Source organism: Aspergillus nomiae (genome assembly GCF_001204775.2).
Source record: "Aspergillus nomiae NRRL 13137 chromosome Unknown contig00325, whole genome shotgun sequence".
In the NCBI taxonomy this organism is placed as follows: domain Eukaryota; kingdom Fungi; phylum Ascomycota; class Eurotiomycetes; order Eurotiales; family Aspergillaceae; genus Aspergillus; species Aspergillus nomiae.
The window spans coordinates 21152-37877 of record NW_015378380.1 but is presented as its reverse complement, the minus strand read 5'-3'; the positions used below and the strand labels follow the sequence as shown (position 1 = coordinate 37877).

The window sequence follows — 16726 nt, the reverse complement described above, 5'->3', positions numbered from 1 at the left end:
AAAAAAAAAAAAAAAAGAAAGAAAGAAAGAAAGAAAAATCGATACAGAGAATGTGTTATTAATTTCCTATGTGACATTGTTAGATCCGGGTTGTTCACGGAACGGATCGCCCGTTTTTACATTCTTGGATGTTTATGTTATTCCATCTCTTTTCCTTTATCGCATCAGAAATGTTCTAGCATGACGAGGCAATATTCCGAGTTTGCTTCGAGGCGTTTATCATGGTCTGTTTTCATACCACACCCTCATGTCTGGTGACTGCATTTTGCGTTTGTGATTGTCTTCCCAGTGTAGCAAAAAACACATGCATGTAATACAATACATAGAGATCTGTCATGAAGTAAGGCAATACTACATCGTCTGCAAGGAGGGCTCTCACGCAGCCTCCATGGAATTCAACGTATGATTTGGCGTCTAAGTTCATGCGCCAGTCCTTTTTCTCTCACAAGGTTGCCCTTGAGCCATCATTGGTACACTGGTAGTTCGCATGTTCAGGTGTTTGCCTGACTGATTTGAAATCCCACTCCCCAGAGGAGACTTTAGTGATACCCCACGATTTATTAGAGGAGGATAATCTCTCCATGATTCCTTAGGAAAGCTTGAAGCCCCCACCCCCATTCGACGGATTTCCAATAAAGGCGAGCCTGACGAGGACGCCTCTTTACCCCGGATCAACCGTAATGATGAGCCCGCTAAGCTCCTCTGGTACTAGTCTCCACTGAACCAAGGCCCGCACGTGGCTTGCCGATTGTTCGGAAATCCGTCACAATACCACTGTAATTACCGTAATTTCGTGACGCAGACGACGTCCGACGACGTCATTTCTTCGTGGTTAAATTCGGTCGCTAATCCCAACAGGGCTTAGGTCCGTTTCTTGCCCAGCGGTCTGGAAGGTGAACAGAAATCATTGTCTTGGAAGTACTCCGTACTAAGGGTATCTATCACTCTTGCAGATGCAAAGTCAAACAAAAGGAAGGGTTCTTTTTCAAAGCTGTCTGCAGCAAGCATCTAGTCACCGGGAAGTACTTTGATATCAATCACATATTAAATACGCAATGGCATCGTTCAAAGACGAGTCTTCAGCAGCCATGCTATTGCTGCCTCGACCTGATGGACAGTGGGCTAGAACCGGAAGAAGAAACTAACTACGATAACAACCCGTGCAGGTTAGAAAGAGGTAGAGACCAGAGAGCGGGGGAACCTGCATCATTGCGCAAAACGGTATAAAGGTTCAACTCTCATTGATGAGCAGGTGGTGGGCCGCATTGGTTGATCAAACTCAATATTATTGAGCAGAAAAGCAATGCCAACTTACGTCGAGTTTGCTCGATGAGCCGTGATATCTCACTTGCCTGCACTTGAGGCGGCAACTTACTCAGGGACTCTATTACATCTTGGCCACGTTCCGTCTACAGTGGTGACGTAAGTATAGCTGAGGGTAAAGTGCTGCAGGCATATACTATGAGCCGTGCTCGATTCATGAGCGGGCTAGTTGAGCTGTGGTGTATATCTATGGATCGCTCTGTCTTCGTTACAGTTAGTGTCGAACTTGAGTCGCCCCCCAGTTAGTCAAAACGCAATTTGCTGTCGACAAAAAGAAAAACCTCTGGCTTGGGAGGGGAATTTGTACTCGAGCTTGTCTAATCTGTTAGTCGGCTCTCGATTGCCATTTTACTCCGCTGGACGAAGCTGTTCATTGATTAGATGAAACCTTTTATTTAGCCCATGACTCGGCCGGGTTCTATAGTTCACTCTTGGTACGACGTATATGGTATGAGCAACACTCGTCATAATGGGTATTGAGCAGGGCTGCGCGATAGGCTTTCGCATTTGTATGGGGGAAAATGAACCCTTGGCGGATAACCCTGCATGAAGTCTCGTGAGATGGAAGAAGGATTTTAAGTAGAAAGTGCATGATATTTAATCAATGGCTATTCTTAACTGCACACACAAAATGACTTGTTCAGGTCAATTCTTACCATTCTTTGTAGAAAGAACTACACCTTTATTTCATTGACTGTGAAAGGTTAGACTTGCACTTCCTTACCGATCTACATCCAACTCGATCTAGGCCACCAACAGTTTCGATAGAGTGGATCGATCTGCTTTTAGTTTGACCCAAGGCATCCATTGTAATTTGATTGTCTGTATAAACTCTTGTCATGTGTATACTACCTACTGTCTCAATTCAAGAAACATCAAATAAATGAATGGAGGACAAGAGGTGTTTTCAAGCACACAGGACACACGAAAACTATGGTATCAGATTAAGCAGGTATTCTTTCTCTATATCATACAGTAGGTGGATCATTTACAACAATGGGGTGAGTGAGTATGGAGACAAAGGAAACAAGAAAAGCAAACACAGGGAGTACGGCGAATATTAAAAGGATATGAGGTATAATGTGACAAGGGGGTAAGGAGACAAATGATAATGCATAATAATAACATGGTATAAGATACCAGAACCCCGCGACCAAAGCAGACCAGACCAGAATATCCCAGTTCCCAAAAATAAAAAAATAAAAAAAATAAACCCCGTCCAACCTAGCCCTGAACCGTTCCCACCTCTCTATTTATTTATTTGTGTTCGTTCGAGTCATATCCCACATTAGGAGCAACAAATAGAGAGCGCAAGCAAAACACGGGAATCAAATCAGCTAAGCCCGGACTCCTTCCAGCGCGCTTACACCTTCAAACGGAATGCTAAGAGAATAACATCTCGGATATCCACAACGATGTATGACAAAGGAAAGCGAAACGAAAATCCAAGGGAGAAAAACAACATGCTGTTATGCAAGGCCTGTGATGAGATAACAAAGGAAAGGAATGCCAGACAAAGGAAAAGATATGCAGATGTCAAACTCGTCGCTTGAGTGAGGACACTGCGTAAGGTATACGGCTCTAAACCAGATCTCTATGTCCCAAATCAGAGGTCCTGCCGATCATTGAATTGAGACTCTAGACCGGTGTTGACCATGCACTCTCGCCAATCTTTGGCTTCATCTCGTAGTTCTCTGGTTCAGTGCTAGTGGGACGTCGGAGGGTGGAGTTGGGAAAGTACATGTGAGGGGGCATTGAGTTCGGGTATGCTGGACCATTAGGATCAGAATAGCCGAAATCGGTTGCGGAGCCTGGTGATGGGATGCTACCGTGGGACGGCGAAGCCCAACCTAAACTTGTCATGTGGGGACTCCCACTAACACTGTTGGGCCGATGGTCGTTGTTGGCAGGCGGCTCGAGAGGTTGAGGAGGGCCGTAACCTGACGGGTGAGAGGTCATCGACGGCCGGGTGTGTGGAGCACTACCAAAACTGGACAGAGATGGAGAGGTTGCCGTTGGGGAAGCGCGAGGGCTGGCCTGCTGAAAGTCTCCGCGAACGTGAGGAGGAATAGAACCATTCCCCATGCTGTAGTATTCGCCAGACGAGCGAGGCATATTCAATGGAGGGAGCTCACCAACTGGTGAGATCGTAGGGTGGTGGGCAGGGGATGGGGTAGAATGAACAGAGCCATGTTCTGAATATATTCCCTCACCAGGGGCCCTCGCTCTCTCCTTATTTTGCCGCAGGTTGGCTTCAGTCTCTGCGGCAGCCTCTTCAATGGTACCGGTATGGTGGTTCTGATGGCGTGTCAAAGTCGTACGACGTGTGAAGGTCTTCTGACAATTGGCATAGGGGCATTTATAGGGGCGTTTACCGGAATGTATCCGGCGGTGTCTAGCTAAAGAGGATGAATCGCTGAAAGGCTATATCCGTGATGTTAGATCTTGATCAATGGCCCTTGCCAAATGGAAAACAGCGACACATACCTTTCCACATCTCTCGCACATGTGCGGCTTTTCGCCAGTATGGACACGGGAATGCACGGTCAAGGCAGAGCGCTGGATGAACTGTTTACCACATCCTGGCCAATCACAAGCGTGTGGTCTAATACCAGAGTGTATCCGTTCTACACTTTGTCAGTTTACGGAACATTGTAGTGCCTTTTGATATAGTCTTACCATGTCTCGCCAGATCGCTGCGTCGAGCGAACCCCTTACTGCAGGTGCCACAGTGGAATGTTTTGGGTGGAGGATCTGTCCTGCCCTGAGGAGCACCACCGTTCGGCATTGGAGGAGCACTTGTATATCCCCCTGGCACATAAGGATTTTGCAAAAGTGGTAGCGCGGAGTTCGGGTGTGTCTGCGGTTGGTATCGCATATCCGGATGCATATTCGGCATTTGGCCGAGCGGCGCGTGAGGAGGGTAGGCAAGTACTGGCTGGTCACCAGCCTCTGAGACTCCGGGCTCCGGCTTCATCTTCGGAGACGATGTATCAAGATGAGGGTTCTGTATAAATTGCTGATGATCGAATTCTGCGGCGACCATGGCTGCAGAACCTTTTCTGTTCAAGATAGTTGTGATGTCCATGACCCGACCCAGCGGGGAGCTGAGGGACGGTAGTCAAGGACAAAGCAAAGCTGCCCTGCGGTATCCTCTAAAATGTAGCCGTAGGATGATCTCCACGGCGTACCTTCCAGTCTCAAGGCAATTCGATCCCACCGAATCGTAAGATCAGCCACTGACAGGTGCGGACGGTGCGACACGCGTGGTGTAATTCACGGTAGGCTGTGGTGCAGCTGTGGGTTGCGTACGGCGTAAGTGCCAGACGATATAACTATACAAGACAAGGTCGAGGTTAGGTTCATCGTTTCGAGAGTGAATTCAACGAGGTTGATCCGGAAACGTTTCCGAAAGTGAAGACGCTTGCGCCAGAAAAAAACAGGCAATAAAATCGTAGACTCACCTCGTTGGGTCTGCAGAAAATTTTACCTCCGTGGGCGAGGTTTCCAAAGTTTCGCAACCAAGAATGTGAGCAACGAAGGCAGGGGTAACTTCGGGCTCTGATATAGTTTCAATCCCGAAACATAAACAATCGCAGGACAGTTTCACTTCTATCAGAGGACCGATCTTCTAAAAAAAAACAAAAAAATTTTTCGATATTCCTGCCGGACTTCGGGGCGTGATGTTCACAGCAGTCTCCACAAATTGGTTCCAGAAATTCCAGGCGGACCGATACACGATGTAAGCCTCGTCGGACGGCCGCAGGAAGATGAATTTTCTGAGGTAATAGCGGGTGCTACTCGACAGGGAAATCGAAATCTCGACCAGATTATTGAGCTTTCAAAAATCGCAAGACCACACCAATCACTAGGACAAGTTCCACCGCCACGCGACCTCGGAGATTGTCAAGAGGAATATCCGGATGTATGGGGAAAAATCGCCAACGGGGTAATTCCAACGTTTCTAGTCACTTGTTTTATGTACTCTTCAAAAGTAGGGTGCGTTCTCAAAAGGGCGCAAGAGCAATATATTCGCGACGGGGAACGAAGGTACTCGGTGTGTCCTATTGACCAAGTACAATCATGTTAGCAAGTTTCGCTTTGAACGAGCGATCGTTTGGTGTCAGGCTCCTGTTATTGAGTGCGAAACTACAACTCCTCTTCTGCTGAAATGTGGATGGGTTCTGAGTAGTCCGATAAACATGCTCACTCAGCGACAAAAGCCATGGGTGAGATTTCCGAACTCTCTTGAATCTCCGCACCGAGCCAGCGAGGAAGCGATTATACATATTCACCGGGCACGAAAAGGTGGGAAAGTGTAAGGCATCATTCAACTGGGCCATCGGAGCCAACCAGCGGGGAAACTCCGGTGCAAGAGACGAACTTCATGTGTATGACGAAAACACTTACAGAAAGATGTCGTTGAGGAAGTATGCGCTATTGGGACGAAAGACTTCTCGACACAGTTGGAGGAGACAGCGCGTGGAATTCGAGTGCGAATCGAAAAATTTGGGGTTGAAGTTTGGCGGCTCGATTGGGCTTCCAATGGCGGAGGGGGTGGAAAACAGTAGATGAACGCTCCGGTTGGATAACGCCTCACGGACTTTATTTAAACAGAGGGGGAGGGGGAAGAAGAGAATAAGAAGAGATCGAGAAGTAGTTTATACCCCTTATCCAGTCGGATGAGACGAAATAAAAAAGAGACAAATTAAAAAAGAAAAAAAAAGGATGCGCGAAGAAAGAATAAGTAAAATAAAAAAAAAAAAAAAAATTAAAAAAAAAAGGATGATGATGATATTGAGGGAATAAAAAAAAGTTGTTCGGAGGTTTTGGAGAAGGTGACGGGAGATGAAGTAAGTAAAATGACAGTCTCGGTATTATTGGTATTAAGGTAGATATTATGTCGTAGTAAAGGATTCAAAAACCTTAACGGTTCCCAAACAAAAAACAAACAGAAACAAGTATTTGAAGTCACTTGTTCCACTGGCTTCTCTTGCAGAAGGAAAAGGGATTCCTTTCCAAAGCCACACCGTACGACTGGTGCCTCTTTTATTATGGTTCGGGTAAGTTGGCACGAAATTAAGTGGTATTATTATTAGTAGTATGATTATTATTATGATTTTATTTTTATTTTATTATTCTTAGACTTATTACTGACTACTAGTTCAGGACTTGGTGGCCTAGTGTACGGAGACTACTACAGCTTCGCACGTTTCCACTAAAACCCCCAAGTGGCTCCAGTCGAACCCGGCCGAACGAAAGCTCGAAGGTCACCTTCAGGCTTCAGCGCGCTTCCGGCTCCACAACGTGGCTTTCCCCGTCTCACTGGCCGTGCGAGTATCGCTCTTGGAGGTGGATACGGCTTGGTGCCGATCTGAATGAATAATAATTTATTCTATTTCTGCTCCCGAGCATGCGTACGGAGTACGGTAGATACGTCCCCTCAGTGATGCTGAAGAACGACGCCTATTTATCTGGTTTGGGCGAAGATCCTCAAGGCATTATCACAGCTTTCATACTGCATAATGCACGAAGCTGGGGACCAATCATAACAGGACTGGAAGCCATCGCCAGGAACCAACCGAGATGAAAAGCGCGTGCCCCCTTTAGAAGCTTACTTTTTTTTTTCCCTTTCCTTACCCTACCCCAGAGCCTTTCAAGGGGTCCATAATCGTTCGATTCCAAAAACCAAAAAGTTAGCCCAGCTCTTAGGAGTGACCAGTGTGTGCTGTCATGCACCTCGTAACTATAGTGCGACCATTACCTGCAAAGACCTGCAGACTTCGCACCTATCACATTACGAGAGCGTCAGGATCGTCAGTGCATATCTCCTACAGCGTGGTGTTGCTCTATACAATTCCTTTCAAGGAGACCACCGTTGGAAAATCCTTCCGAATCGGTCGGGACACGGGAATCGAATCGACGGTAGAAAAAGAAAAGGAAAAGAAAATCCGAATAATCAATACAGAAAATAGGGCAGCCAACATCGGTCGACAAGTGCCCCTCCTTCCTCACCCTCTAGTTTCTTTCTCTTGGCGAAATTTCAGGGCGGGAGGTCCTTCACTCACTTAGATCATAATACCTGATATGACCAATAAACATCATGGCTAGCCCCAACCGAGGAGACCCCCTTTTGAAGGGACGTCGAACATGGGCTGAGATTAGAACGGCCGATGGGAAAGTTAATTTCCTTCTAGAAAGGTTCGAATAATGGGGAACCGGATGTGATCCTTGGCTTTGGCGAGGGAACTTTGACCCACGCAAGGTCCGGATATGGAGTACAGAAGTTCCGTATCACATTTTTGGACGGTATGTATAATGTACATGACCACATGTACGGATGTCCTGAACGCACCTATATGACAATGCCTGCAGGGACAATACTGCCTCGGTCCTGGGGAAAAGGGGAAAACAAAATTTGAAAAACAAAATAAATTAAAATAAAAATAAAACTGTTGCCCAAACACGCTGCATGTCACATCTGTCTGCATGTTATCACATCACCTCCAGCGCGAACAGAATAACCGACAGGGATTGGGAAGTCGGAGTGATTACGAAGGGAGGACGGTAATGCACCGCTGTGGGGACATTTGGTGCGGGTAACGCACTACACACTTACCGCCTAGTCCCATCTCGCCTTAGTCAGGCTGCAACTAGTCAGCTTAGTGCTGCTAGTGTACGGACCTGACGGAGGAGGCTGCGACAGTGGTTCCCACGCTCTCAGGATTTTTGGGACTCATCATCTTACGGCAACTTCTCCTTTTTCTGCAGAGAGGGGGTCCACAGCCACCGCGCTAACGGGATCCTGCCTGCGAGTTACAACTGTTCGTTTGCCTGCCAAGCGAATCCGGTATTCCAGAGACCTTCTAGAAAGTTTTGGAACGACGATGGAAGCCTTCTAAAGCGTCCATCGCATGTGCCGTTGCGGCTGCGTCACGCCGTAACCCACTCTGACACTTGGTCTGAGACGTGATGGGTGGTCAGGTCCCCTGGTGCCTGGGGCGTGTCACGGTCATTTGCCCACCACCCTCTCTCTCGCCATGGTGGCCTTTTTTTAACCAGATGCGAAACCGAACAGAAACATTGGTCCCATCCTCGCTTCAAGTAAAAGAGGCGTCCTCTTTTATTTTTCTTCCCTTTTCTCTTTTCTGTTTTGCATTTTCATCCCTCTCGGTAGCGAGTTCATATGGCTCCTATATCGATTCCGTTGAGACCATCGACGTCAACGATTGACATTAAGTCATCGTCATATCATAAGTTTCGCTGCAGAAGTCCGTGTTGGTTGTGAATCAATGATTCAGCGGGACCCACGTCCCCTTTTTACCCTGGGTCTTCTTTCAAAATTATTGGTCCAATATGTAGGGCGACGCCAGTGACCATCAGGGGCGCTCGGGGTCCCGAGGTGTGGCTGGAGGCTACAGGGACGAATGGACGCATGACGCTCGTCCATGGTTTCTGGGTACGGAGTTTATTGAAATCGCAAGAATGACTTGGGCTATGATTGGACAAATGGTATTCTGCTCATTAGCAACGGGCTGTTTGGCCGGTTTCAAATCTGCCTCTAGTGGTTTTTCCCGGGCAAGAATAGGGAGGGATTTTTGCTTTTTTTCCTTTTTAAAGCCACGGACGGGGCTGGGATAACCGTCAACGGGCCTGCAATGTATAGATTACACAGGGCGATCATCTCCCATAGTTCACTGTGCCCTCCAACGTCGTCATGGTCAGTGGTACGGTCACCAAGTCCGGGATATGCTCCATTTGTTTGGGTCATACTGGAAACGTAAGCACATCACGTGATACCTATATAGGTCACAAGCACCTTGGGGAACTTCTTTCTATGCATGTCAACCCTGGGGAAGAAGCTGGTAAGTAGGTTCATGCATTGGATTTGATCAGACAATGGCCAAGGAGCCGGGACTCTGGTTACCGCGGCCTCATCCATGTTTCGGCGCCAGCGAAGGTTCAGCCACATTATATATATCCGTGCGTGGTACAGCAGGACTGGGGGGGTTTGGTTAGCTGGCACCAAAGACATGAATGAAATCCTTATGAGATGATTCTTCTTCCACTCAAACCTTCTCAAACAAATGCTGTACCTAGACATGCAAGAGAAGTCCACCACATGCCGAACAGGGAGAATAGACTTTAAGGCGACAACGCCATCCCCTAACGAAACACCCCTAAAGGTACCCTGACAGGAGAAAAATAAAAATAAAAAAAACCACTCACCTACAGTACGACTAAGCAGTCAGTAGTCTAGAGCCCACAGAATACTAGCTCAATCTGTAGTACAACGGCCCTACGGAGTACTAGTATCTACATACGTAAGTCGTTAATGCAAGGAACGCTCCCAACAACTAGTCCACGATCCACCCTCTCCCGCTTACCTCACCGACCAGCAAAACATGCTCCCGAACGAGATGGATGATCTTCCCGGAGATGTGGGTTATGTTTCCGTAGGACAGACAAGCCAGACCAGAGCTGCCCAGACCGACAAATTGACTCGAGCCATGGGGCGCAGATGACCGGACACGGAATGTTTCTGGAAGGGCCGTAGAACTATCGAGTGGACACTGAGGGCCCACCGGGTGGATTAGAGGGATGCGATGGATGCACCATCCGGTCAGTCCGTCAGTTAGTTAGCTCGATACGGTACGACCACCTCCTACCTAGCTTGGAATGAACGGCGGCAGGTTTCCGTTGGAGATGGCCCCCCTTTTAGTAGGGGTTTTGAGGCTTGATTGAGTCGGTGAGTGGTAACCGTATTAGGTTCCTGTTTTTTGGGGCAACTCGTCACGAGGAACCAGATGGAGAGCAAGACTAACTGATACTGATGGGTAATGAGTACATCCTGTCAATGATTTCGTCCCTGGAGCTTGTAGTCAGTCATGTGGTAGAGCCCAAGTATGGGATCGGGATGTTTGTTATGTGCAGCTAAATGTATGTAGCTGTACTCCGGAGGGCTCGAGCAAGTAAACAATGAGAAAGGGATGACATAAGTTCTTGGCATGTTTGTTCACAATGCCAACATCACACTCGCGATAGCAGCTCAGGGCTTCATTGTCCAATTCTCGGCTTGTCTTATCACCCAGAGATCGAAGAGCGCAGCAATGTCAACCAATTGATGATGCGCCTCTCTATAAAACCCGCGTATGCACTATACCATGCCCTTTCCCAGTCTAATACAATATCTAACTGTGTAGCAGCTCGTATATCCTCAAAAAGCCAATGCACCGTTGATCACCACCGACATCGCAACGAAATTCTCATTTGAAATCAAAAAGGGAAAAGAAAAAGCAAATCTCAACCAACTCAATCCAAAATGGCCAATATCCGACCTACCCTCCGCAAGGCTACCTCTCTCCTCCGCTATCTCAACTCCCCTCACCGAGCGCACTCCACATCCGTCTCCGCCGATGAACTATCTCACTTCTCCTCCCTCGCCAGCAGCTGGTGGGATCCCATGGGCCCCAGCCGGGTCCTGCATCTCATGAACCCCCTCCGCCACGACTTCATCGCATCCTGTCTGTTCGACAGCCTCCCACCGCCACGCGCCAGCGCACCCGACACCTCCACCCCAGTCAACAACCTCCGCTATCTCGACGTCGGCTGCGGCGGTGGCATCTTCGCCGAATCCCTGGCCCGCACGATTCCCACAACCGCAAACAGCCCCTCTCAAACAGTCACGCAGGCAGCCTCCATAACCGCCATCGACCCAACCTCAGCGCTCATCAAGATCGCCCGCGATCACGCGCGCACCGATCCCAAAGTCGAAGCGCACCTCCGCGACGGCAAATTCACCTACAAGAACTGCACGCTGGAGGACGTCGTCGCATCACTGCGCGAGACGCCCGAGGATGAGAAATTTGACATAGTCACCCTCTTTGAGGTCATCGAGCATGTCGACTCCAACGCCGCTTCCTCGCCGCTTGCCTTTTTGACGAACTGCCTTCGGGTGCTTCGTCCTGGTGGATGGCTGGTTGGGTCGACTATTGCGCGCACTTTACCCTCGTTTCTCGTCAACCAGGTCATTGCTGAGGCGCCGTGGCCGATTGGTGTTGTGCCGAAGGGGACGCACGAGTGGAGCAAGTTTGTTAATCCTGATGAGCTGCATGCCTGGGCCCAGGAGGGTCTGATGCGGAGTCAGGATGGAGCGGCGCTGCGTGCTGGAGGTGATGCGTTGCAAGGTATGAGGTGGAAGTGCTCTGGAGTGATGTACTTCCCCGGTATTGGCTGGAAGTTGGTTCCTGGATCGGAGAATTGGGGGAACTATTTCTGGGCTATCAGGAAGGGCCTTTGAGTGGACTTGATCTGTGCCCTGTTTACCTAGGATGAATGTTCTAGTTCGGTGTATTTAGGGCTTGTAAAACAGTAGTATTGTGTGTATATATAAAAATGTAGATTACAGATAGACCAAGCAAATGAACGAGCTACATGAGTTAGACTGTGGTATGAACATTCGTTACTGCTCGTAAATTAGGCGAAAATACGCCACAATAGGCCCGTGCCGCATCTACCTTAGTAGGAATCGGAGACTGGGATAGAACGACCAATCTTCCGGTGCACGTTGTGCATTTCTCGAGTGCACGAGTGTTCTGTACATGGTGTGTATCCCATGGAACTGCTTGTGTCCAGTTTAGTTTCTGCATAGTCCAAGCTGGCGGGAATTTGAGCAGCAATAAGATCAATGAATTGAACAGAGTGCTCCACAACACGCCAGGAATTTCCTTAAAGGGGTCCACATACGAAGTAGATGGGCTGAGCCCAATATTCATGCTGTTCAGGTGTGGGCAGGGCGTGAGAACGGGTTGATTAGAGCCGATACATTTACGCCTGGGGCGATTATCTCCGTCCCTTCCCCTTGCCTTTCTTCTTGTTAGTTTGGGGCTCAGGAACACTAACAGTACCCTGGACGATATCCTCGCTTTCATTCTTCAGTCGTTCAGAGCCGCTGATAAAGAACGTGAGGTCTCTGTTTTGCTCGGTCAAGTCTGCATTCGCCACTTTGAGACTTTCCACTTCGGAGGTTAGGTGCTCAATGCGCTGCATCAAACTTTCATTCATAGTTTTCTCTTCCCGCCACTCCTTTTCCATCTTGCGCGCCATCGCCTCGAACTTCTCGGCACGTTTCTCGGCACGGGACTTGTCTCGCTCGAGGTTGGGTAACGTCTCATTTTCCAGTTTATCGTATTGCTTGTGTAATGAGCGAAAGTTTGCGGTGGCTTTCTCAGCTGCTTCCTGCGCCGAAGCCGCGGCTGCGCTGGCCTGTGATGCTTTATCAACAGCTCGCTCGACGATTTCCTCAAAATAAGCTCGTTGACTCTCAAGCTGGCTTGTGAGAAGATGGGTGTACTCCACGCTCATATTTTCTAGCTTTTCCCGGGGTACCGCATCTGTCCAGTCCGGCGGGTCGAGGGCACTGTTATCCGCAGCCGGGAGCTCTACAAGTTTGCCGTCGGTCTTGCTTTGTATGATGCGGTGAACATATGCGTCACCCACATAGTCCCAGACACGTTGCGTAGCGAGGTCCATAGCAAACGCGTGGGAGGTTTCTTTGTAGTGATCAAAAGCATGCGCGCCATCGTAGCGACCGCAACCGACAACCCCGCAGATCAAGCAAATCCAAAGGTTGATATCGGAATGGCACACGCTGCATTCAGCCGGTTCATCTTCGTAGAGTGCGCCCTGGCTGCTCCTACGGAACTCGTCTTGTGTGTAGCGACAGACGGGGCACCCACTACCCTTCCACTTCTGCAGACATGTACAGTGAAAAACATGTTGACAGATGATCGTAAGCAGGCCAGTGGTCTCATCCATGCGTTCTAGACAGACAGGGCATGTTGGCAACTCGACGAGAGCCGGTGTGGGAGGTGCTAGAGGTCTCATAGATAGTGTTGCTGATGGTATGGAGCTGGATTGTCCTGTAGAGGATATGGTTGCACGTTGGGGACTGGTCGCAGAATGAGATAAGAGGGAGTTCTGATGAGTGGCCGTACCCCCGTGCTGTGCTTGTGAATCTACGACTTGAACCTCTACTGTTTTCACGAAAACGACATGGCATGTTTCAGGCTTTTTGAGAGAACCATAAGAAATCAGTATCAAGATATGCAACTTTTTATCTGGGAAATACGACAAGAAGGTTACCGGGGGAGTAAGACTTACCTCCATGCTATTGAAGACTTTCCCATTCCATTCTTTCTGCCACTCCTTGGCCTTCTTCCCACTGCGAAATTTTAACAGAACCATATACCGATTGGCTCTGGCGGTCCTGATCATCCGAAAATGGCTCACGTCATCCATGCTTGCCTCGCCAACAAATCCCAGAAAATCTGATGGGGACATATATGACGGAACGGCGAGTATACACAAAGTCGTGCAGTCATCGTCGGGATACGAGAGGGAAGATTGTTCCTCCGCATGTACGTCCTGGCGTGCGTTAGAGCCCCCGCCCAGTTCATCGTATGGTTGTCTTGCAGCAGCGGACCCTTTTAGGTACGAAGGGTAATCCTCTTCAACTAGATACGGCGTCTCCTGTGCATCTCGGTACAAATGCACAATTCCCCAGACACTATCAGAGATTTGCTGATCGAGCGGTATATATTTGCCTCTCGTACGTAGACCTCCGAGAATATCTGTGCCGATCCCCGTTGTAACGAGGTTATCCCTAGGATCACTTCGTCTACCAGCCGCTTCGGGGTTATTGCCTCCTGGTCCGAAGGTATCATATCAATACACTCGACTGAAAGTTTATCCAATCTTGGGTCCTTATCAAGATCGAGGGCGCTGGTCGGCGATTTCGTATTCAGGTGAGGGGTAGTGGGATGTACAGTCGGAGCCACGGAATTCGAGCTGCAAGGGTCACTGGAAAAAAGCGCCGAAGAGCTTGAAAATTGTCCGTTCGAATGATAGCGGGCTGAGCGTCGCGATCGCTTTTGAAATGGCTGTAAAGCTTCACATATGGAGTCAAAGGATAGGGAAGTTGGAGATTGATCGTCTGCACTATGGAAGGCGCCTCTGGGGCCAGATGAAGGGCGCGCAAATAAGTCAATCGCAAGGTGGTAGAAATATGAGGGCATCCCGACCGATGCTCATATCGCTGGGGTTTTGCGACAACGAGATTCAAACTCTTGACTTGTTTGTCTATACCATTCACTGCATAGGTAGCTTGAGTTCCATCCCGCTTTCGGCGAGCCGACTGTCACGTGTGATAGGGAGCCGTGGCAAATTGGATGCGATAACAGCTGTACGATCAACGACACAAGGAGAGACCACCGAACTTCAAACTTCTTTCGCAATCTGAGATACCTACAATAAGTTTATGCGCATATAAACACAAACAAAGACAGGGAGACTACGATATACAAACACTAGAAGACACCGTGCTATACCAAAATGCGTAGCAGAATATACCGAACAGAATCGGTCGTTAATCATTGTACTGAAGGATCGTAGATAATAAGGACTGAACTATGTAATGCACCACAACCTTGTGCAGTGATACAGAAAGCAGTATGCTGTTGAAACATATCATAAAAGCCTAAAACCAACCGAACGCCATGCAAGGCGACTCAACCCAGTTCAGTCGCGATAGCAGAAAATCGAACAAGACATTAATTTCCACCACGGAGACGCAGGACCAGATGTAAGGTGCTCTCCTTCTGGATGTTGTAGTCGGAGAGCGTGCGTCCATCCTCTAGCTGCTTACCAGCAAAGATAAGACGTTGCTGGTCCGGGGGAATACCCTCCTTGTCTTGAATCTTGGACTTGACGTTATCGATAGTGTCCGAGCTCTCAACTTCCAAAGTGATGGTCTTGCCAGTGAGTGTCTTGACAAAGATCTGCATACCACCACGAAGACGCAGGACCAAGTGCAATGTGGACTCCTTTTGGATGTTGTAGTCAGACAGGGTGCGACCATCTTCAAGCTGCTTGCCGGCGAAAATGAGACGCTGCTGGTCAGGGGGAATTCCCTCCTTATCTTGAATCTTTGACTTCACATTGTCGATTGTGTCGGATGATTCAACCTCCAGTGTGATTGTCTTTCCAGTGAGAGTCTTGACGAAAATCTGCATACCACCACGCAAGCGCAGAACCAAGTGAAGAGTGGATTCCTTCTGAATATTGTAGTCGGACAGAGTGCGGCCGTCCTCCAGTTGCTTACCAGCGAAGATCAAACGCTGCTGGTCGGGAGGAATGCCTTCCTTGTCCTGGATCTTGCTCTTGACGTTGTCGATGGTATCGCTCGACTCGACCTCAAGGGTGATAGTCTTTCCTGTGAGAGTCTTCACGACTATAGATGAATCAGTAAGCTGACAACTTGATATTGTTGCAAGTGGCAAACAGGACAGTGGAGAACTTACAGATCTGCATTCCACCACGCAGACGAAGAACAAGGTGAAGGGTGGACTCCTTCTGGATATTATAGTCGGATAGGGTACGGCCATCCTCAAGCTGCTTTCCAGCGAAGATCAAGCGCTGCTGGTCAGGAGGAATGCCCTCCTTGTCCTGAATCTTGCTCTTGACATTGTCGATAGTGTCGCTCGACTCGACCTCCAAAGTGATGGTCTTGCCGGTAACTAGAGACGAAGAAGAGGTTAGAAGATGCCAAGTGGCGCTAGACTGGGGATGGGAGTCAGGTATACTCACGAGTCTTGACGAAGATCTGCATGATGACGACGGTGAAAGTGTTTCAGTGGTATAGAAGGCAGTAAGGAGTATTCTAGGAAGCGTTGGGAGGAAGGTAGGTGGACAACAGCCGCAGTGACTGAGAGGATGATGAAGGATGAAGAAGTTAGAAGGCGAAAAGGAGAAAGAGCAGTTTAAGTAGGTGGTCAGGAGAGATGAGGGGAGAGGCAACGGAGGCGAAGCGCCTTAGTCAGTCAGGGTCGGTCAGTGATAGGTCGATAACGTGATGTAAGGACGGACCATGGCGGTCAATTCACTCTTAAATGGATAAGCGCCGGTTGAACCTTAAGATTCTGGCATCCCCTGGCACATTCTTCTCCTCTTCTGGCCAGTCAGAGGGCGATCCTTTGTTGAATTTGGGGAAACTGCTAGAAGTGTTCCGGCGGATGACTCAGTCGACTCGCTATCGACACCTACTTGTTGGCTTTTACCTGCGCTTATGGTACGGCGAGAGTGTAAAGATTACTACTGGGTTCAGAGTTTTCACTAGAATGGTGGCTGAGAACGACGAAACCGAAAGAATTGTGTCATCCATACCTTGGGGAAGAGTCATTATCAGTTTAAGGATGGAGTAGGGACAATTCCGTCCGTACCCGCCACTGACGCCACCAGTCGGCATCTTCAACGGAAACCTTCCTCTTTTTTTTGCCTCTGTTTACCGATAACAGGAACCAAATCTATGTCGAAAATTTATTGTGTTTGTGGTAACCGCTAGCCT

The 16726-nt window shown here is 48.7% G+C and overlaps 3 protein-coding genes across 3 annotated transcripts; 1 reads left to right on the top strand and 2 right to left on the bottom strand.

Moving 5' to 3' along the window:
• Positions 1–2961: 2961 nt before the first annotated feature.
• On the bottom strand, positions 2962–4411 carry ANOM_010129 (putative C2H2 finger domain protein; the record flags this gene model as incomplete). The annotated part of the gene is made up of 3 exons (XM_015555385.1): positions 2962–3747; positions 3811–3950; positions 4003–4411. The coding sequence occupies 3 exons, from the start codon at positions 4409–4411 to the stop codon at positions 2962–2964; spliced, it is 1335 nt and encodes a 444-aa protein (XP_015403596.1).
• A 6234-nt stretch (positions 4412–10645) lies between these two features.
• On the top strand, positions 10646–11623 carry ANOM_010128 (3-demethylubiquinone-9 3-methyltransferase; the record flags this gene model as incomplete). Its single annotated transcript, XM_015555384.1, has 1 exon — positions 10646–11623. The coding sequence occupies one exon, from the start codon at positions 10646–10648 to the stop codon at positions 11621–11623; it is 978 nt and encodes a 325-aa protein (XP_015403597.1).
• Positions 11624–12165: 542 nt separating this feature from the next.
• Positions 12166–14399, bottom strand: ANOM_010127 (putative RING and UBP finger domain protein; the record flags this gene model as incomplete). Its single annotated transcript, XM_015555383.1, has 3 exons — positions 12166–13392; positions 13486–13854; positions 13938–14399. 3 exons carry the CDS (start codon positions 14397–14399, stop codon positions 12166–12168), a joined length of 2058 nt encoding a protein of 685 aa, XP_015403588.1.
• Between the last annotated feature and the right edge of the window lie 2327 nt (positions 14400–16726).